Raw genomic sequence first — 18301 nt, forward strand, 5'->3', positions numbered from 1 at the left:
CGTCGCTTCCTTCATCCATCTCGGGACCTGCTGGCTCCGCCGCGGCCCGACCATCTAGAACGCCGAGCTCGAGGATTGAGAGCTATTTCATCTATTGGTAACAAGACTGTCCCGCTACCCCTTTTCCCAATCCAGAGACCAGAATCGAGGGGACCCCTGAGTCCAGACCTCCTTGTATCATTTTACCGTACTTGAAGAATTGCCTATAAAGTATCGTTGAACCTTAACCTTGTGTGGCGTACGTCTGTGGGGGGGGGGGAGTTACTTGTCTGTACGATCGCTGGAGGCGGCTCTCCCCGGAGACCTCTCCCCTTATCCTCGGCCGACCCTCCCGGTCCGTCTAACAAACACTCCAGAGAGAACCTTTTGCCCCTCAGATTTTCTACCGCATTTTGTGTGCTAGGGAGTCTCCTTTGAGCTCTGCTCAAGCTCTGTGTTTTTAACTTCATTAAAGAACTTTATTCTTAGGAATTCTACTTGACTCTGTTCTACTGTGGATTATCTTCAAATACATTCTTTAAAGGATGTCTGGAAAGGAGAAGAAAGGATCATTTAGAGCCCGTGCACCTTGTTCCAAGAGGTTGCTCTACACTGATGATCCTCACACTCACTGCATTTACTGTCTATACCCGCAGGCCAAAGACTGCAAGGTATGTTGCACTTTCTCAAGTAAGTTTCTGAGAGGTCGTGAAGGGCACCTTTTAATATGGTGTCAAACGCTAAGGCCAGAAAGGAGGTTTTCTCCAGTGACAGTGATGAGGCGTCGTCCTCACTATCTAGGAGATCTCAAAAGAGACGAAAATCTCCTCAAACTCATTCCTCAGGGGAACGTCCTGAGAAGGCCCTCAAAAAGACCACTCATGGGTCTTCTTGGCGCAGTCCTTGAAAATCTTCTCACTCTGTGGAAAAGGAGAGTAAAGGACATGCTTTTGCGGAGAAATCATGTTAAAAAGATGACTTCTAAGCCGTCAAAATCACCTCCTATGGTCAAAGAACCCTTTAGGAAGCAGTCTTCTATACCTCCTGAGGTAAAGACTAAGAAACCAACATAGTCAACGGGATCGTCGACGAAGAAACCACCACCATCATCATCGTCTCGGAGGATTGAGGTGAAACTCATATCAAAAACACCATCATTGCCTATTACAGCCTCTCCATCGACGGCGGCGTCGTCTACGGCGTCCTTGACGACGGCATCGTCTACGGCGGCATCGTCTACGGCGGCATCGTCTACGGCGGCATCGTCTACGGCGGCATCGTCTACGGCGGCATAGTCTACGGCGGCATAGTCTACGGCGGCATAGTCTACGGCGGCATAGTCTACGGCGGCATAGTCTACGGCGGCATAGTCTACGGCGGCATCGTCTACGGCGGCATCGTCTACGGCGGCATCGTCTACGGCGGCGTCCTCGACGGCAGCGTCGACGCCGGTTACATCGGCGACAATGGCAATGATGACTATGTCAACGACGGGATCATCGTCAACGGTGACGACTATGGGGGTCGTCTACGGGAGCATAGAGGACGACTGTGTCGTCGGACGGACAGCTCTCTACGCCTGGTGTAGACGATGGCATCGACGACAGTGGTGTCGACGGCGATCTCGTCGACGGGCTCGTCGATGAGGGAAATTTCAAAATTAGAAATCCTCAGTATGCCCCTGCTTTATGAGCAGGATTCCTAGGAACCAATATCCTCAGCAACAGCACTATCGCCAAGAGTACCAGGAAGGAATGGTTTGTATGCCATTCTCCATGATGATAGATCTGCAGTTTATGCTGGCAGACTATGGAAAGAGATTTCCGCCGACACCAGCTTCTCAGGAAATCCCATCCCTATTACTCCAGTTAGAAACAGGGAGCCACAACAAGAAGTTAGGCCGGCAACTCCTCAGATAATACACCACCAGAATCCGGTCACCAGGGATGATGACCAGGAAGAGGGAGAAATAATAGATCCCAACAAAAAATGGGATGATTACTTGAATCCATCTCCGGCATCTCCCTCACCAGGACCGGTGGATTCTCCGCAGATTCCATAATATAATGGAGAGAGCTGCGAGAGGTTCCAGCTTCCTATGGCGACAATACAAACAGAATGCTTCCTATACGTTTTCAAGTAGCCTTTCCAATAATCAGTCCAGGCTATCCCCAATTGTTAGCCATGTGTGGGAAGAAGGTTTAAAAGTGATGAAGACACTGGCGACAGTTACGCCTGTGCTCGCTAGGTTGGAAAAACAATATAAAGCTCTTTGAGACACACCAGCGTGTGTACTGGGCCATCCAAAACCTGATTCCATGTTTTCGAAAGCGGCGCAACAGAAATCTTAGAATCCCTCTGCGCCTATATCAACACCTCCTGATAGAGATGGGTGATGCTTGGACAACTCAGGAAAGAGATTCTCATCCATGTCTGCTCTTAGTCAAAGCATATAATGCCTTTGCTATTCTGGGCAGATAACACAGGCATATGTGGTGTTATATGGCACGAAACACGCACCTCTTCCCAGAGGACAATAGACAGGAGGCGAGCGGCTGTGCTAAGGCGTCAGGGGTGGTTAAGGGCGACTGCCTTTAGACCAGAAGTCCAAAATTAAGATCCTGAATCTTCCCTTCGATGGAGAAGATTTATTGGGAAACAAGTGGATGAGGCATTTCAAGGGATCAAAAAAGGATACAGATACTACAAATGCCCTGTGTACACTACAGTACCGTAAGGTGCCCTTCTGAGGCACCAGGGAAAGAGGACAGTCATCCTACAAAGGGGAGTTATCAACAAGGGAAGATAACCCCTTTTATTCCTCATCATCGCAACCATATCGTCAGCAAAAGAGTAAAAAATAAACAAGAAGCTGTACAAAGTCTGCTCCTAGAGGACGAGGAGGTCGTCAAGGGAAAAACAATGGTAAAAGACTATGACAACCTCCTGGATCTGGCTACATGTTGCCCTTCCTCTCCACAAGTTGAGTTGCTTCCCATCTGCATTATTGACAGAAAATAACGACAGACAGATGGGCCTTCAATAAAATACAATTAGCACACACTCTTGAGTTTTCTTCAATTCCCTCCTTTAACACCGCAGACAAGTCAAGAGATTAAACATCTATCTCAGATGCGTTTGGAGAGTCGGACAATGCTCCAAAAGGGAGCAATAGAACCGGTGCCGATCTTCCAAAAACAAAAAGGGTTTTACTCCTGTTTCTTCCTAGTCGGGAAGAATGCTCTCCAATGGCGTCCTATTCTAGACCTGAGAGCTCTGGATACTTACCTTAAGAAGCAATTTTTCCAAATGTTGACTTTCCTAGACATTTGGCTACTCTTAAACCCAGGGGATCATATGACCACTGTAGACTTACAGGACGCAGATTTTCACATCCCCATTCATCCTTCCCTTAGACTGTATCTTCGATTTGCAGTATCCGGGGACCATTACCAGTTCAAAGTACTACAATTTGGTCGCAAATCAGCCCGAGAATCTTTACAAAGTGTCTGGTGCCAGTGACAGCTTTTTCTCAGTAAGCACAGACACCAAGTATTTTCATACCTCGACGATTGGTTGGTAAAAGCACCATCAGAAACTTCACCCCAGGTGTCCACTACGGCATGTATACAGTTGTTCGCCGAACTGGGACTGACTTTAAATATAGAGAAATTGTCCCTTCAACCGTCAAAGATCACGTTTCTGGGAGCGATTCTGGACACCTCTGTAATCAAGGCATTCCCTCCACAGAGAGGCAACTGCGTCTCATGGCTCTTAGCCAAGAATTTCACAGGAGAAGTGTCTTTCAGTACGCATATACAAGTCCCTACTAGGGGCAGTGTCCTTTTGCATACCTCTGATTCCTTTATGCCGACTAAGGATGCATCCATGACAGGAGGAACTAGATTGCCAATGGCACCAGGTAGAGGGATCCTTCGACGACAAGGTGAAGGTCACCCTGGCTAAGGTGCAAGCAGTGGCATAGTGCAGAAAAAAGAAAAAAAAACATCTTGGTGAGTCTTTCCACTGATGCATCTCTGGAAGGATGGGGAGCATTCCTTCAGGACCTGGAGGTCAGCTGTCTGTGGAAATTACAAGAACAGCTTCACATCATCTTGCTTGGGCTCGGAGCGGTAGGCTTGGCACTCCTGGCTTTGCTACCAAAAATTCAGGGAACGTTTGTTCTGGTGAGAACAGACAACACGACCGCGATGCACTATCTCAACAAGCAGGGAGATTCAAGATCCTCTCCCTGTCGTGGGAAGCACAAAAGATATGGAAGTGGGCTGTCCAACATGGAGTATCTGTAAAGGCGGAACACCTTCCAGGAGATCAGAACGTCAAAGCGGGCACTCTCAGCAGTCTAAAATCGATCTGCCATGAGTGGGAGATCAAACAGGACATACTGCAAAGCCTTTTTTTCAAGTGGGGAGTTCCACCAGTGGATCTGTTTGCGACAGCTCAAAACACAAAATGCTGGTTCTTCGCAAGTTGGCATCACCAGAGGGGATCTGGAGGAATGCGTTTTTTATAGCGTGGTCTGGCGTCTTTGCTTATGCCTTTTCTTCGATTCCCCCTCCTGCCACATGCTCTCACAAAAATAAAAAAGGAACCGTGGAAAGTATACTAAAAGCTCTGTGGTGGCACAGACAACACTGGTTCATGGAGTTGCTCCTGCCGTCGGAGGATCGCCCAATTCTACTACAACCAATATCATCACTCTTGACAATGTCCCGGGGACAAGTGCTTCATTCGGACCCGAAATCGCAGCGCTTAGCGGTCTGGCACATGAATATTGCGAATTCCGCATCCTAGATATTTCGGCAGAATACAGAGATATTCTAGCACATGCCAGAGCGGAAACTACAAACAGAGCATATAGGATGAAATGGAAGAGATTCAGTCTGTGGTGCCAAGAACATAATATTCTTCCTCTAAACTCAGAGGCACATCAGATTATTCCATATATTCTGATGTTGGCAAAATCTGGTTGGGCCCATGCTTCTCTTAAAGTACACCTGGCGGCAATTTCTCGATCTAGGCTGCTTCATTGAGTCCATCATTGTGGTCTGAAGGAATTATGAAGCAATTCATGAAGAGGTTGTTTCGGACCAGAAATTGTTATCCTGGAAGCTAGCTCTTCTTAGAGCTCTCACTTCAGCCAAAAGAGTTGGAGAAATACAGGCTCTCACGATACAAGAACCGTTTTTTTTTTTTGCAGTTCAAGAAGGACAGGGTTGTCCTTGGGACTAATCCCAGATTCATTCTGAAAGTGCCAACAGATTTCCATCTAAAAGAACCACTGGTTCTTAAGCGGTTTTTCCATCAACCGTCAACAGCAGTGGAAAATGTTTTTCATTCATTAGAGGTTCAACACTACCTGAAATTCTACGGGCAAAGAACAAGGCCTTTCCGCAAGTCTTCCCAACTACTTGTTGCTTATAGTGTCCCCAGGAGGGGGTTTCCCTTGTAAAAGGGGAATTTCTCGATAGATTTCAAAGACAATACAAGATGGTCATCAGGCGGCGGGAAAGCCGTTGAATGCACCTCTTTGTGCACATTCTACAAGAGCAGTGTCCACCTCCACTGCTTTATTTGCAGGAGTACCTATCCAGGATATCTGCAGGACTGCTACCTGGAAGAGTACTCCTACCTTCACCAGACATTACTGCCTTGATGCACCTGCAAATAGGAGGTGGCAGTGGGGGGGAAGCAGTACTGAGGAACCGTTTCCAGTAACGATGAGCCTTCTTTTCCATCCATCCCTCCTTCTTTTGTTTGTGATGTAGGCACATTTTGTCGCAATGTGTTGTATGTCATTTGTGAAGATTTTTTATATATATATATATATATATATATATATATATATATATATATATATATATATATATATATATATATATATATATAACCACAAAGACCAGCATGCCGAGCTATCACCATATCGTTGGTGTCCACTAGTGGGCTGGTATTGCTTAAAAGAATCCTCTTTGTGACCCACTCGACAAACTCTAATCAACTGGGGCTGACCTTTGATAACGTTTTTTGACAAAACGAAACACGTCAGGTGCCGAAAACTGCTCGAATAAAATGCTGGTTGCATCTGTGTAGCGAGTGTGGCTCAAATTACTCTCTACAAAGGGGGAGAACCAGGAGACACATATATATATATATACACACACACACACACACACACACACACACACACACACACACATATATATACACTGCTATTATCAGATTACATATGTTGCCTAATTCGAGATCTTGGGTGACAAAAAATGTGCTATGGCTTACTGCTCGCTATTCTGATTCAGGCATGTGAGTCTTGAAAGCTCCAATACTGGAGTAAGAAAACAAGTTACTTACCTGTAACTGTAGTTCTCCAGTATTGGAAGCTTTCATAGATTAACATGCACCCACCCTCCTCCCCTGAGAGGCTCACCTCAGATCTAGCACAAAAGGTGTTTATGGCACAAGTGCACGAAAATCTGAGGGGCAAAAGGTTCTCTCGGGAGTGTTCTAGAGGGTGAAGTGCTCTGATTGGTTCAGGGACTAGTTTGGTCTATTTTACATAACGAAGGTTATGGGTTGCAAAAGGAAATTGGGCCTAGGCCTCTTTTAAGTTTACTATACTACTAAGCATTGCTTTTTTATGTACCGCATACTCCCGTCTCGACGACGGGGAATGATTCAGGCATGTGAATCTATGAAAGCTTCCTTCCAATACTAGAGAACTACAGTTACAGGTAAGTAACTTGTTTTCCTAAGTGCTACCAGCCCCACGGCTAGGCGGCAAGTAGCTATACAATATGCTGTCCTCTATATAACACCTTACTATTGTCAATTAGATCCTAACTTTTCGTAACCCAAACATACATAAAACGTGTAAGATAACTTCTCTTACATAACCTTTTTCTGGATATGAATGCTCTGTGGAGAAAAAAAGACATGATAAAATGTCATGCATGTGTTCGCCCAGAGATGTAATAAACATGAAATGTAGCTTACTGAGTAATCTCACACAGTTTTGATCAAGTGGTGTAGCATGCACCACATATGTGATAGAACAAGCTATGTTCTTTGTTACAGGAATGGTGCATCCAATGTCGTATCCGTCCAGAAGTGGTTGCAAACTTCTCACCTGTGAAATCAGTGTAAATATACTCTCTAATAATAACCAGCAGACTTACGCAGTTTTAAAATCAAATATTTACAAAAGAAGGAAAAGGACAGGCATGTCTTGCCCAAGTGCGGGGGTGAGTGCCTAACCTAGAGAACCCAAGAGGGCATTGATCTGTTGTCACTCTCTAAGGGGTACATAGGTACATGGTTATTCAGAGTATCCCATTATCCGTGGGGGGGAAAAAAGGAGATGTTAATGCTTAGATAATTTACTGTAAAGAACTGTCTACAACAAGCAATGTTATTTATCTCTACTCGTATCCACATTCCTGGGAAATACCCTTGTCATTGTCATAGTATCATATTGGTTATTAATGCACCATCAATCAAGATGCCAGTGTAGTAATAAGGCTCGGGTCCCTCCCCACATATGAATAAAAAGGCCCAGTGTCACCTGACTTACTACACCAAGAGTCTGACACAGCCAGTCAATGCCAAGGTGTCCCCTTCGACGAGTGTTGCTGAGCTCCGGCCACCATTTTGACCGCAAAGGTCGAGGGAGCATGCCTCAGCGTGGATCACGCTACGCGCTCAGTAAGTAACAAAGAGTTCGTTATTTTTTATTATGTCTGGTTGTTTCAATCCTGCTTAACCCAGCGGCCATGTTATGATGGATCAATTTGCATTAATAAAAGCAGTTTATTGACTCCCAGAAGATTTATTCTTTGGAATCCGGGTTTAGCAGGGTTCAAATAACTAGATTTGTTGGAAAATAACTTCACCTTTATTAACAATTCCTTAAAAAAAAAAAAGCCTGCTCCCACATTTTGTGTTAGAACCCCCACCTTGGACTCATTATGAGTCCTGGGTGTGGGAAGCCTGATTATGAAGCATGCCACATCCTGTGTGGGTGAGGGCCCTGCTTTTCCCACAGAGCTCTCTGTGTGAAATAACAATCATTTTTAGGTTGAGCCTGAGCAGCGCATGCACTGTCTGCGAGGCATGCTGTATTGATGTTAATGGTAAAAGAACTTGTTAAGCGCGCTAACACCAATTGGTTTCATGGCGCTATAGCGATACAGAGAGCGGGTCCGGAGGGTTTTAGATGTGTGCTTGAGTTAGTGATAAGCTTGTTTATAGAGCCAGGCCTTAAGTGCTCTTCTAAATGTCATGAGGTCCGGACAGGTCCGGATCTCAAGGGGAAAGGAATTCCACAGACGAGGGGCCAGTGTCGCAAATCGACAGCCACCAGTGCGCTTACGTTTGAAGGAAGGTGTATGTAGAAGGCCAAGATGGGCTGAGCGTAAATTGCGGGAAGGGGTATGCCTCATTATAAGTTTGTCAATGAATTTGGGACTTTTACAGTGAAGGGATTTGAAAATCATGCAGCCTGTTTTGAAGGAGCAACGCTGGGCCATGGGGAGCCAATGGAGTTTCATAAGCAGCGGGGGTGGCAGATTGCCATCTAGGTTGGCTCCGAATCAGTCTGGCTGCATAGTTTTGCACCATCTGAAGTCGTGTCAGCAAGTAGAGAGGTATGCCCAGGTTGATAAAATTCGCATAGTCCAGGTGGGACAGCACCGTGGCTATCACCACCTGGGTGATGGCCTCCGATGTTAGGAAGCACCGAACCTTCCTAATTTTCCTAAGTAGGAAAAAATACTTGGAGACCACCTGGCCCACTTGAGTTTTCAGTGAGAGATCACTATTTAAGGAGTGTCTTTGCCGAAGAAGAGGGAGATGGAGCTGGGCCCATGTCTAGCGGCCAATAGTTCGGGCCCCAGTATTTGACACTGTCCCCTGTAAGTACCAGCTCAGTCTTACCCGGGTTCAATTTCAGATGATTTTGATCCATCCAGGCTTGGATGTACCTCATGGTCGACTGAAAACTGGAGATGGAGATATCAGAGTTGTCTATTGTAAAAAGCAGTTGCAGGTCGTCTGCATAATTGAAGACGTCACTTGTCTATCTCTGAGGACCTGGATTAAGGGAAAAATATAGAGATTGAACAAGTGAGGGGACAGGGAGGAGCCCTGTGGGACGCCGCAAGTAATGGTCTGTTTAGGGGCAACCAGATCTCCAAGACGGACTGCTTAAGATCTGTTCTCCAGAAAAGATTTCAGCCAGCTGACCGCTGTGCCCTGGACGCCGGCCTGGATGACACAGTCGATCAGGATGGTGTGGTCGACCGTGTCAAATGTGGCCGAAAGATCCAGGAGCACCAGGGCCTGGGGGGGAGCGGTTGTCTGCACAGTCACGGAGAGTATCTAGAACCGTGAGTACCACCGCCTCCGTTGAATGGGCGGGCCGGATCCCTGCCCGATGGGGCTCGGGGTAATTTGATTCCTCCAGAAAGTTGGACAGACATCTGGCTACGTGGGCCTCCATCACCTTTGCTAAGAAAGGGAGCAGGGAAATAGGGCGGTAGTTTGCCTTGCATGTTGGATCAGCCCCAGGTTTCTTCAGAAGCGGCACTACCTTTGCTTCCTTAAATGCTAGAGGCACTTGTCCTGATGTTAAGGAGTCGTTCAGGAGGGTGCAGGCGGGGTCAGGTAGAGCAGAGAAGCAGTCTTTTAGAATAAGGGGGAGGCAACTATCTGAGGGGGCACCAGATTTAACTCTTACTAGAAGCTCTTGGAATTGCACTGGGGTAATAGGAGGGAAACTACTAAGAATGCCGTTGTTATTGGCAGTAGCCGTTGCAGAAATAATAGGATTGGGGGATTGTGAGATACTCGCTTTAATATCTGAGATTTTCTCAATGAAATAGACATTGAGTGAGTCACAAAAGGTCTGGGTAGGGGTCAGGCTGGGGCGTACACTGTCTAAGTTAGTTAACTCATTCAGTGTAGAAAAGATGTCCTTTGATCTGTTCGTTGAGTTGAGGATACGGAACGAGAAATAAGCCGCTTTGGTAGAAAAGATGGCCTTCATATATCCCTTCCTAGCTGAAGTAAATCTTATCTTTAGGTCGGGGGAATAGCTGTGGCGCCATTGTCGCTCCAGTTGGCGTAAGGCCAGTTTCTATGCTTTCAACTCAGACGAGAACCATCGCTGGGCATATTCACGCCGAGCTAATTTGAATTTCTTGTACGGGGCGTGTGCATCACTCGCTGCTTGCAGCCAGCCAGAAAGGTTAGATTCATGTAAATTAATGTCAGGGTGGGGAGGTAGGATAGTGTTAGTGAGTGTCTGTAGGAAGTCTGATATATCTAATGTATTCCAATTCCTTGCCCAGCCTCCGGCTGCTGTGGTGGTTGTCTTGGTGGTGGAGTAGACAAGATTAAATTTGAGTAGGAGATGGTCAGACCATAGGCAGGGGATGGTTGCCGGGGTCGTGACCAGCGGAGAGTTTGTCCAGACATGATCTAAGATGTGGCCTTTGCGGTGGGTTGGCAAGGGGACCTGCTGAGAGAAATTCAGGTTCATGAGAAGCTCGGTGAGTTCTCCAGAGTGCGGGCCTCCCAAGGGGTCGGTAAACCAGTAGTTAAAATCACCTACCAGGAGGACCCTGGCATGGTCCATCGCCAAGTTTGCAATTTGCTCGCTGAGCGCGAGAGGCTAGAATGGCATAGTATTTGGGGGTCTGTACAAGAGAACACACGCAATAGTTACATGGGAGCACTGTTCCCTCTAAGCCGCGTGCCTGGGCAAGCGCGCACCTATGCCTCCCGTAGCGCGCATTTAAAAATGTAGAGCGCGCACAGACATCTGAGGACCTTCGCGCCGCCGCTTTTAAAATGCTTGCGGCGCGAAAACGGTCAGATTGTGTGCCTTTTGTGAAGGTAATCGTGTTAATTGCAGCCCCCATCATGCGCTGCAATTTGCATGATTACTTTAACAAAGGCACACTATATGACCAGCAGCTGTGCCATCAGTGAGGTGTTCAGCTTCAGCGCAACCATTACCTCTGCAGACAGTGGGCTCTTGCGTTTTTTTTCATCTACAGCTTTGCCTCCTGTAGACTTATCCAGATTCCTGAATTCTTTTTAGTTGTTCTAATGCTCTCTGCTTTGCCTAATACTCTTGGTGAGGGGGCACGGTGGGGGCAGGAGGAAGGCAGCTGGGGCACTTGCCCCTAAAAGGCCCCACGCTGCTAATGTGACTGGGGGAAGCATATATTTGCAAAATACAAACGCACGTTGTTTTAAAAACCAACTTGAAGTGACTCCAGGTTTTGCTTTTTGTATCAAACTTCGCTGTGTTCTAGCTTCTTGTGTAACACGGACTGCCTAAGTGGGTATTTCTGGGCAGGTGAGCTGTAGTATCTAGTCTCACTGTTAGCTGGTAGTTCGGATGATGAAGACTTGCTGGTGCAGGGGGTGTAGGTCTTTCAGCTTTCGAACTCTGACGTTGCATTGCCGAACAGTCGCTTTGCCAATACCAGCAAAATAAATTTTGTATCATTTTATGAGATTGGTAGGATGGCTGGCACAGCACCCGACAGCATCTCACATTATTTACACTCACTGAGTTCTGTGCAATATAGACAGCCAGTTGATTGGGCCTATTCATTATATTTCGTTAATACTTTGAAAATTAATACAAATGAAGAATCTGGAAAAAATTGTCCCTTTATTACACAACAATGGCTTGTGAAGTATGTTTTTTCAAGTCAACTAAGCCACGGGATGATGGGCTGGAGGTTGGGTTAATTCTCATCTAAGTGCTCAATCAACGCTTGAGATATAGCTAATGGAGGTACAGAAAATCTGTGAAAGCAGTTTGATAACTACACACATTTTATACTAGCCCTGCAGAGAAATGTTTATTTTCTATGCAACATTCATAAAAAGGATTCTATTAGATCGCAATAGGACCTCACATATGAGAAATGGGAGTGCATCACAGATATTATTTGCAGTAATATTAGTGAACTGCTGATGTTACAATATTGATAACACACATCACTATCCCTGAACATTAGATGTAAACACATTTAGAATTTTGACAATTGTGCCTGTATACTGTCAGTGACCTGGCCTAAGATGGCATGAAAGACTTGAATTGCAATCATAAATTCAAGCTTGTTCTGAACAGGGTCCCCCAAAATACAATAAGTTTGTTCCAGGGCCCCCCAAATCCTTAAGATGTCCCTGGTAGACTTGCTGCATTTCTTTGGTTAATAGGGCTCTGCCGCGGGGCCAGGGCCAGCTCTAGGGCAGTGTGACCGGTGCCACTGTACCAGCTGCTGACTTTGGGAGGTGTGGGGGGGTGAACGCTATGTTTGCAGGTACATTATTGTTTTAAAAGCACCTGCTGTGACATTACTGGCCTCCAGCAATTTTCATGCAATATTAAATATGTCAAGATGGCTCTCAGAGTTTACTCTAGTGCAAGTTTTAAGGTAGCGCCAAGGTTAATATACCTGCTGCAAAGAATATACACCATGCAGATCTCAAAGTGCAGGCTGTACCACGGCAGTACCTATAAAAAAAGGCACCGATATGGGAACGCCAAAGCAAATTCCTCAGTCCATGCCCTGCAGGAACATGGGGGGGGGGTGCATGCACACAGGGGGGCATAACATGTGCCCCTCTGCATGTATCTCAAGGTATGCAATCTTGTATAGGCTCCCAACATTTCCCTACCATACGAACAGAGCTCTAGTTGTATATCTTTAGTGAAATCTTATATTAGTACCACCGTTAGAGTCCTGTGCTTTTCTAAAGCTGAAGTGTACTTACCTGTGTAACTAATTCATGTAATGGTGTGTGTATGTAAATTGCAAACCTACCTTAAGACACATTATGTGGCGCTGTATGTGTGGAATGAACTGCATTTAATTTTTTTAAGCAAAAGTTTGGAGTGATATTTGCACTGATATTTGTTGCTGCACCCATATGCGTGATCCGGTTCTTGGCGCACATAGCATTGGCTGCAGCGCACAGAGACCATACACTGCCGCACACAGAGGAAAAAAATTAGAGGGAACATTGCATGGGAGATGTCTAGTTTTAACACCAAGTTATCTGTTTCCGGGAGGTTTAGACAAGTGAGGGCGTTGACTTTCAGAGTGGAGCGAATGATAGCCACAACCCCCCCACCGGGTTTGCCCGTAATGCGGTCCGCATGTATGATATAGTAGTCAGGAGGAAGTGCTGCTATTATATCAGGGGCCGAGTCCGATGTCAGCCAGGTCTCGGTAAGTAAAAGAATATTGGGTTTGTCAGTTGCTAACAGAATAAAAATGTCAAGCTGATGTTTCACCAGGGAACGGGTGTTTAGGTAAAGAATGGCTAAAGAATGATAGCCAAGCTCCGTCTGAGTACTAATAGGGTAGATCGGGCCGGTAGATTCTACGGGGGGAATGCAGTCCACTAAGATCCCTTGTCTCATAGCCTGATTGCACGTATCCCTAGACAGGCGGCCCTGGCCTCTATTGTAATTAAAAAGGTCATTGCGGGAGTATGTGCTCCGACAGGCAGCATGACTGGCCGCGTCTGGGCGCAGACGGGCTCGCCTTTGGCGCGCCTTCGGCCGCCACGGCGCGTCCGCTGCGCTTCCGGGGAGGGGTAGCCATTTTATGCCGACGAGGGCGGGAGGGCCGAGCAACTGGTCCGCTCGCCCTGCTCCTCACCCAAGATGGCGGCTAAAGGGCTGGTCCCCGGGCAGCATCTGATCGGCTGCGGTTGGGGCGAAGCAGTAAAATAGCAAGGTGTCCAATGGGGATTTAACCAGGTCAGTGCCGTAGTTTGAGCGCAGTTACGATTTTTGCCTTTTATCTATCTGTTTTAAAAACAACACATAACTAAAAGGCATTGTCATTTACTATGCCAGTAGCTCAAACTGTCCTAAATGTGAGACCTATTGCATTGCAAATGCTTGTTCTGAGATAGTTATTTAATCCTTTGTTTTGTGTACATCTCTCGCATATCCTCATTGAGTCCCTGAGTGAGTATTTCACATAGTATATTTAATGCTCCTTTGTTGTTATTCATTGGTATATTTTGTATACTTCTGTGAAGGCGACATATGAAGGTGGTCCCATTGTTTATTTGTCCAGATGAAACCCTATATCCACAACAGAGTCAAAACATTGCAACATTAAATATTCATACAAACCTACTAAATGCCTAATTCAGAAAGAGGTATGGATTTACCATAATCCTTGGACTTAATTATTACACGTTTAGGTTTCTTTCCCCTTTTTTGCTGTAAATATGTATAATCTGTTGCTATTCTAATTTAGTGGGAGTTTTTTTTTCTTCACATGGGACACAGTGCACTTTATTCTTTTCTTTGTATATTAATAGATACAGTTATAATATGCTACACAATACCACAAAACTAATGACTTTGAGTGATGGCCATGTTATTACGAGCATTTGTTCTGTTGCTATTGGAATTAATCCTGTGAACACAGTAACTATTCAGAGCTATTGTTGCTTCTGAAATAATATTAATTTTGAGATATTGTGATGCCAATGAGAATCATTGTTTAAAATAAAATATATATCTATATATTTAGTATGCCCTGGTTCCCATGGAGTAACGGTTTCCCTTGTTTTTGTAAGAGGGCTATCTATACCTGCATTTTCTTTATCATCAGACAGTAAGCATAATATCCTATAGATTTCCTGATGTATATGGATATTTATGTTAATTTTGAACACTGTATCTTTTGTGTATTAGGTGAGAGTGACAGAAGTAGACAGTTTAAGGCTGCAAATAAACCGAGCAGACCCTGCGGCACGACTCTGCTGACTCCACTCGCCACAGCGCTTTATAAATTTCCCTTAATAATAATAATAATAATAATAATAATAATAAGGGCCAGTTAATTCACAGGATAGCGAAGGATGCACACTGTGGGGTAGAATTGATAACAGAAGTTTAGCTTCTTGTACCCGCTGTTGAAATCGCACCTCTACTGCTTCAGGCTGAAGCTGAACACAAGTAAATAAAGTGATAGGGTAATGGAAAGGGAGGTTGAGGAGAGAAACTAAGAGGAAGTATCCTTGGACATTAGAGGCTGAAGAAATGGTGAGATTTAGAACTTGAAGAAGCGTGACCTGCTATGCTACAGTTGTTAGAGGTGCATGTTTTTGTTTTCTAAAAGGCTGTACCCTGCAAACTCTGTAGTGACTACGAAGAACGATATTCTCTGAATTGCCATGAAGAATCCATTAAATTGTCTGAGGCTTCACATGTTTTTGCTTACCGTGATTTCTGTATTTATACAACTAGAACCACTTACTGCATGCTTCGGTGTCTCTGTGGCTTCTCTGCCACAAACCATACAGTTGTCCATGTTACTTCGTCTTCCTTCTTTGTTTTTTAAGGTTGGTGCCACCATGCTAGCTCTTGTGATTGAGATAGTTTCATTTTGTTTTCTAAAGTTTTTTGTATTTACTTGTCCCTGATGTAGATGGTTCTGGAGAGTGGAGATTGGCTGGTTGGTGGAGATTTACAAGTCCTTGATCGTATTTATTGGAATGACGGCCTTGACCAATACCGGCTTACTCCGACTGCGTTGAAGCAGAAGTTTAAAGACATGAACGCAGGTGAGTTGGGCTCCACCTCTGTCACATTACCTGCTTTAGTGACTCCTGCGTTTAAAGAATCTGTGGTTTGCTTACCTTTTGGCCAATTGCTGTAGGCACGTTGAGGTCACCCACTTTTTGAAAAGCTATCTTTTATGTGATCTTCATTGATAAGTTGTTTTCTTTGAGTGATGTGGTACAAATGTCTATTGTACAGGCTTATATTGTAAAGGGAATTCATTTTGCAAGAATGGTATGAGCTCCCATAGAGGGGAAGGTCAAACTGGTGGGGACATATTTAGCACGATCTAGAAAATCTTTAGTCAATACTACTCTGGTCAAAAAGAAAAATCTTATAGATTTTTTAGTGAACTGTAATTGCTAGAAGTGAATTAAAGGCACATTTTGGCCAAATGAAATAAGATTCTGCATCTTCCTCACATGTGGTAGGGTTCATTTTCTTCAATGAAAAAACGGAACCTTTTTATTTTATGTGATAAGAATTTCTAGTAGAAAGAGTCCTTCGCTAGAATGTCCTTGCGTTCTTGGGGCCATGACCAAATACCCATATTGCAGGAATGGAGGAGCGAGCTGTCAAGTTGAAGATGGTAGTGGTATCTTTAAGGTGATAAACTGTAGTTTTTCCAGTATAAACGAAATCTTACCCCTGAGAGAGACACTGGTCTCAGTATGTTCTTCCCATATTTGGTGTGACCCATACAGGAAGAAGGAATTGATTTGGGATAGAGGAAACGGAGAAGAAAAGAAAGACCAGAAGTATTGCATAAGTAAGACCTGGGCTAGAAACACACAAACGTTTGGAGCATTATGTAAAAATAAAATATAATGGACTCTGCCGAGGGACACACAAGTATGAGGGTAAGGAGGGGACAACACGATGATACATAAAGTGAGAGGGCAGAACAAAGAGGGATTTAGAGGTTTTTGTGGTGCCATTCCCTTTCTCCCCTTTCCATCTCAAATTAAGACAAATGCAGTAATACACTAAGGGAATGGGGTGACTTGCAGGGGGAAAGCTTACATGCCCTCCACCCCTGTGCTCTGTCTTACATAGACATTGAAAGTAGTTATAATCAGTGATCACAAATAAAATAGTTTATGCAAACAGTTTGCGATCTGAACTACGTTCATCAGATTGGGATCGTCATCATGGCGAATACTGTTGGTATTTAAAGGGGAAATATTCGTATTGAAGAATTTAAGGGAACAAAATTGACCCAAAGATCACCAAAAGGCATTTTATCACGTGTACTTTTCAACTGATTACATAAATCCATCCAATGTACTGAAGCAATGGCAGAATTCAGTTCCACCTAACAAAGAAATCAACAGTCATGAGCAGTATCTCCAGTTTTCACTGAAGATAATTAGTCACTACTCTATTCCTTTTATAGGGCTCGCCTGCTGATGTGCTTGCGCATAGCTGGCGAAGCTCTATAGTGGCTTATCCAGAGTTTAACCAAGCACGATTCCACTGGCAATTCCATGCAGTGCATGTGCTTATTAGGTCATTGCGCAAGCGCAAGCCCTGAAAAGCGCGTGCACAGTGCCACCAGCCTGCCTGCCTCGCATTACCACATCAAAGGCAGCCCAGCCTCCCTCCCACAAGCTTCTCAGAGTGCGCTCTGCATTTCTCCTCCCAGCGCATTTCTTATCCCCTAATTATTCACGGCCGGCCGGCCGGCCGGCCGGCCGTACTTTCAGTTTCACGGCCGCCAGGCCGTGTCTCCTTTTATGCTCTTTGATGCTTGTTTTCATTGCAGATAAATAACTTCACTGTGATTGACAGTGGTGCATTTCCAGGATTGTTACGTATAGTAATGTTACCATTGCTGCGTTCAGGGGATGGCATTACAAACAAAAGTGTTTTTTTATAAAAGCTTTACAAATTTTAACACATTACTGTACCCATCCATTGTCTAATTGTGAATGGAATAAAAAAAACTATTATCGTATCTCGAACTAGTGTCTCATCGTTGTTTTTTTTCCTTTAGGTGGTCAGTAATTATATAGATAGATGAGCGCTGCATACAGCTAAAGAATAGAAGGCTCATGAGGTGCTTTAATAGACTTTAAAAAATATAAGCGTAAGCACAGCCTATGAATTTGGGGAGATAATCGGTGCCAGCAATTCCATCTTGCGGCATCAGCAGTTGTTTTCCCTAAAACTTGTTTAGGGGGGAAGGTCAGTCTTCCACCCCACTCCCTGACATCAGATTACCCGTTTCCCCATTTACAACTAAACACCGGTACTTTTCAAACTTGGTGCGCAGTGTTTTACGGCTGTGAACTGCTTTGATCTGTAGCCCGTGTTTAAGCACCCAGGGCAGTACTCTCATCTCTGGTATAGCCATTTTGAATCCCCACAAAGCCAACGCGCCCTTTCATCTTTCTGATACAGATAAAAAGAGAAAAAGTGAGTTTTGAAAGAAGCAATCATGTTTATTTGCAGAGACGGCTGCGCTGCGTACATCTGTGAAATATTGCTTAAAGGGGCCCTCGAGTTTAGATTAAAAAAAAGGAACAGCAACAAAAGGCTTCTAGAATGTTCTGTTTCGTGATGTCATCTGAGGTTTAGAAACTTGAGGGCACTGCTGTGCCGGCTGCTCCGCGCTGTTTCTCCTCATTATAGTTTGTTGATGGTGGATGGCACTCCCTTCAGAAAACAACAACGTGTGTGTCAAAAGCT

General features: G+C 44.9%; 1 protein-coding gene across 2 annotated transcripts in view; it reads left to right on the top strand.

Moving 5' to 3' along the window:
• The window catches only part of PAPSS1 (3'-phosphoadenosine 5'-phosphosulfate synthase 1), a 322558-nt gene that overhangs the window by 201073 nt on the left and 103184 nt on the right, over nucleotides 1-18301 (top strand). For both annotated transcript variants that reach the window (XM_086962022.1, XM_086962020.1), the window contains exon 9: nucleotides 15477-15612. In XM_086962022.1, coding sequence (XP_086818148.1) covers nucleotides 15477-15612 — 136 coding nt within the window. The remainder of the gene's footprint in view (nucleotides 1-15476; nucleotides 15613-18301) is intronic.

The sequence above is a fragment of the Lissotriton vulgaris genome, chromosome 3_1, assembly GCF_964263255.1.
Source record: "Lissotriton vulgaris chromosome 3_1, aLisVul1.2, whole genome shotgun sequence".
Classification (NCBI taxonomy): domain Eukaryota; kingdom Metazoa; phylum Chordata; class Amphibia; order Caudata; family Salamandridae; genus Lissotriton; species Lissotriton vulgaris.